Source organism: Colobus angolensis, unplaced genomic scaffold, assembly GCF_000951035.1.
Source record: "Colobus angolensis palliatus isolate OR3802 unplaced genomic scaffold, Cang.pa_1.0 Scaffold415, whole genome shotgun sequence".
NCBI lineage: Eukaryota > Metazoa > Chordata > Mammalia > Primates > Cercopithecidae > Colobus > Colobus angolensis.
The window spans coordinates 36,863-39,969 of record NW_012117544.1 but is presented as its reverse complement, the minus strand read 5'-3'; the positions used below and the strand labels follow the sequence as shown (position 1 = coordinate 39,969).

At 58.8% G+C, this 3,107-nt stretch overlaps 1 protein-coding gene across 1 annotated transcript in view; it reads left to right on the top strand.

Annotated features, from left to right (window-relative positions):
• Positions 1-3,107, top strand: part of BCR (breakpoint cluster region) — a 135,063-nt gene that overhangs the window by 129,918 nt on the left and 2,038 nt on the right. The window contains 3 exon segments of the mRNA XM_011956348.1: positions 5-139; positions 1,056-1,161; positions 1,629-1,791. Coding sequence (XP_011811738.1) covers positions 5-139; positions 1,056-1,161; positions 1,629-1,791 — 404 coding nt within the window.

Here is a 3,107-nt window from a genome sequence, read left to right as displayed (position 1 = left end):
CCAGATAACAAGGACGTGTCGGTGATGATGAGCGAGATGGACGTGAACGCCATCGCAGGCACGCTGAAGCTGTACTTCCGTGAGCTGCCCGAGCCCCTCTTCACCGACGAGTTCTACCCCAACTTCGCCGAGGGCATCGGTGAGCACTGGAGGCCTTGGCCTTGTGGGAGACGTCTCCTCCACGTGCACTGCTGCCCTTGGAGGCTGTGAAAAGTGAGGTGTGGGAACCCGAGCTGTGCCCCCTCTGCCATGGTCGGTGTTTTAACCCAACCTCAGAAAACGGGACCAAAATCAAGCCTGTCCTGGTAGACCTCGCCCATCCCCACAGGGCTCCCCGTCCCTATTCCTCAAGGAGACCAAGAGGGTGAAATGGTCATCACTGCTGTGCTGTGGGGTCCTAAAGTCTGCTGTCCTCCTTCCTGCAGACCAGGTGCTCTAGCCATGCACGGGTCCTAGCCCAGTCCAGCATGGGTTCAAACATGGCCTGACCCTTAGTCAACCTGCAGGCTGATGGCTAGAGTGGGCGCTGGTGCATGTGGCACCTGTAACCTCCACATCACCCTTAGGGCAGCTCTGCCCACGGGGCCCATGCACACCCAGCCTGCAGGTGGCCCTATGGTGTCCAGGACGATGAGGGGGGTCTCTGCGTACTTGGTGGGGTTGGGGCCCTCCCACTTCCCACCTCCTTGTGTCCCTCACTCCCCTGTTTCATTCCATGCTGAGCCTCCCCTGCGTTGGGCTCCCCTGGGGAGGGGGTGGTGGCGGGAGTTGCCCAAGGGCAGTTCTGCCCATGAGCGGCTGCTCTCGCAGCTCCTCCTGCTGCTGTTTGCTGGGTGCTGCTGATCCCTGTGAGGCAGAGAAAAGGTGTTCAGGTGGCTCATACCCCACACCAGCGCCCCTCGCAGGTTCCTCACTGGGGCCCAGAGCTGTGGGATTGAGGATGATGATGAGCCTGGGCTGTGCAGGGACACAAGACCCAGGCACTCCACGTAACCACCTCTGGAGAGGTCTCTGTCTCATTGTGACCCTGAGGAGTAACCCACCGCCTTCTCCAGCTCTTTCAGACCCGGTTGCAAAGGAGAGCTGCATGCTCAACCTGCTGCTGTCCCTGCCGGAGGCCAAGCTGCTCACCTTCCTTTTCCTTCTGGACCACCTGAAAAGGTAACCCAGCTCTCCTGTGGCTGCAGGTCCCCAGGCCGCGTGGTGCCCCTCTGCTACCAGTAGACCTCCAACACTGTGGACCTTTTCCCCTGCCCCCTGTCTGCAGTCACTCACTGCCTTTGGGGACTAGTGCCACTGCCACCCCTGCCCCAGCCTCTCATCTTTGCCACCCTCCTCACTTTGCACTGTGGCCTTAACAAAGAGCTCAGAGCTTTGGCCGTGGCCAGCAGTGCACTTGGACCCCCCTCTTCCCTTCCAGTCACATCATAGAGGAGACCTCCCCACCAGCCCAGAGCTGGCCCTTTGTGCTGGGCTGCCGAGACCCAGCAGTACCAGGGCTGGAGTCAGCTTGCAGCACACCCAGGGTCGAGGTCACTCCCTGAGGACTCCAGCATGGCCCAGCCCCTCCACCTCTTTGCTAGTGGTGGTGGTGTTGAAACAGCACCCTCTGCTTCGGTCCTCTACAGGGTGGCAGAGAAGGAGGCAGTCAATAAGATGTCCCTGCACAACCTCGCCACGGTCTTTGGCCCCACATTGCTCCGGCCCTCCGAGAAGGAGAGCAAACTCCCTGCCAGTCCAAGCCAGCCCATCATCTTGACTGACAGCTGGTCCTTGGAGGTCATGTCCCAGGTATGGGAATACAGGCTCCAGCACATGCCACCCCAGCCTGACAGAGGTGGCCTCTGCCTGTCCCACCCCCCATTCCTGCCCATCTTCCTACTTGCATTGTATGTGATGTGGCCGAGATTCAGAGAGAGGGACTTGCCTAGGTCTGCACAGATAGGAGTGATGGCAGGGGGCCCAGGCTGCCTCCTGGTCCTGCTGGTGCACCTTGCTGGGGGCTTAAAACCACCTCAAGTGTTCGGGTGTGGTGGCTTATGCCTGTAATCCCAGCACTTTGGGAGCCTGAGGCAGGATAACTGATCCCAAGTGTTTGAGAACATCAGGCAGGATAACTGATCCCAAGTGTTTGAGAACAGTCTGGGCAATATAGCAAACCCCATCTCTAGAAAAAATTAAAAGAAAAATTAGCCAGGCATTGTGGCACACACCTGTAGTCCTAGCTACCTGAGAGGCTGACATAGGAGGATCGCTTGAGCCCAGGAGTTAGAGGCTGCAGAGATCCATGATGGAGCCACTGTACTCCAGCCTGGGGGATAGAGCAAGGCCCTGTGCAGCTCTGAAATAAACACCCCTCCTCCCCCCGGCACCAAGTCATGGTTTGTCTCACTGTAAGGGGTTCATGACACCAGCAGGGGTTTCCAGCACCTGAGGTGGACTTGGAGGCTTAGGCCCCACAGACCTCCCCACCAGCTGCTGTGAGCCCCCCTCTGAGCCGCTCTCCTCTTCCCCACTCTGCCCGGGCAGGTCCAGGTGCTGCTGTACTTCCTGCAGCTGGAGGCCATCCCTGCCCCGGACAGCAAGAGACAGAGCATCCTGTTCTCCACCGAAGTCTAAGGGCCCCAGTCCATCTCCAGGAGGCGGACAGATGGCCTGGAAACCTCTGGCTAATCGGGCCATCCCTTCCTGAAGTGTCCTTGGGCCACCACCAAGTGTCGGGCCATCTGCCAAGAGACAGCAACCCAAAGCTGAAGGACAGGTGGACTGGGCAGATCCCGCCTAGGTCTGGAAGCCCCAGACTGGCCTCAGACTGTGGTTTTTTTCCCTGCGGCCACCCGAGGGCACCCCAAGCCAGTGCATCTCAGAGTCCAGGCCGGGCCCTGGGAGACAGGGTGAAGGGAGTGGTTTTTATGAACTTAACTTACAGAGTTTAAAAGGTTTCTACTGGATCACTTGTCAAGATGCGCCCTCTCCAAGGAGAAGGGAACGTGACCGGATTCCCACACTGTTGTATCTTGAATAAACGCTGCTGCTTCATCCTGTGGGGCCATGGCCCTGTCCCTGTGTGGGTGGGGCCTCTTCCATTTCCCTGACTTAGAAACCAC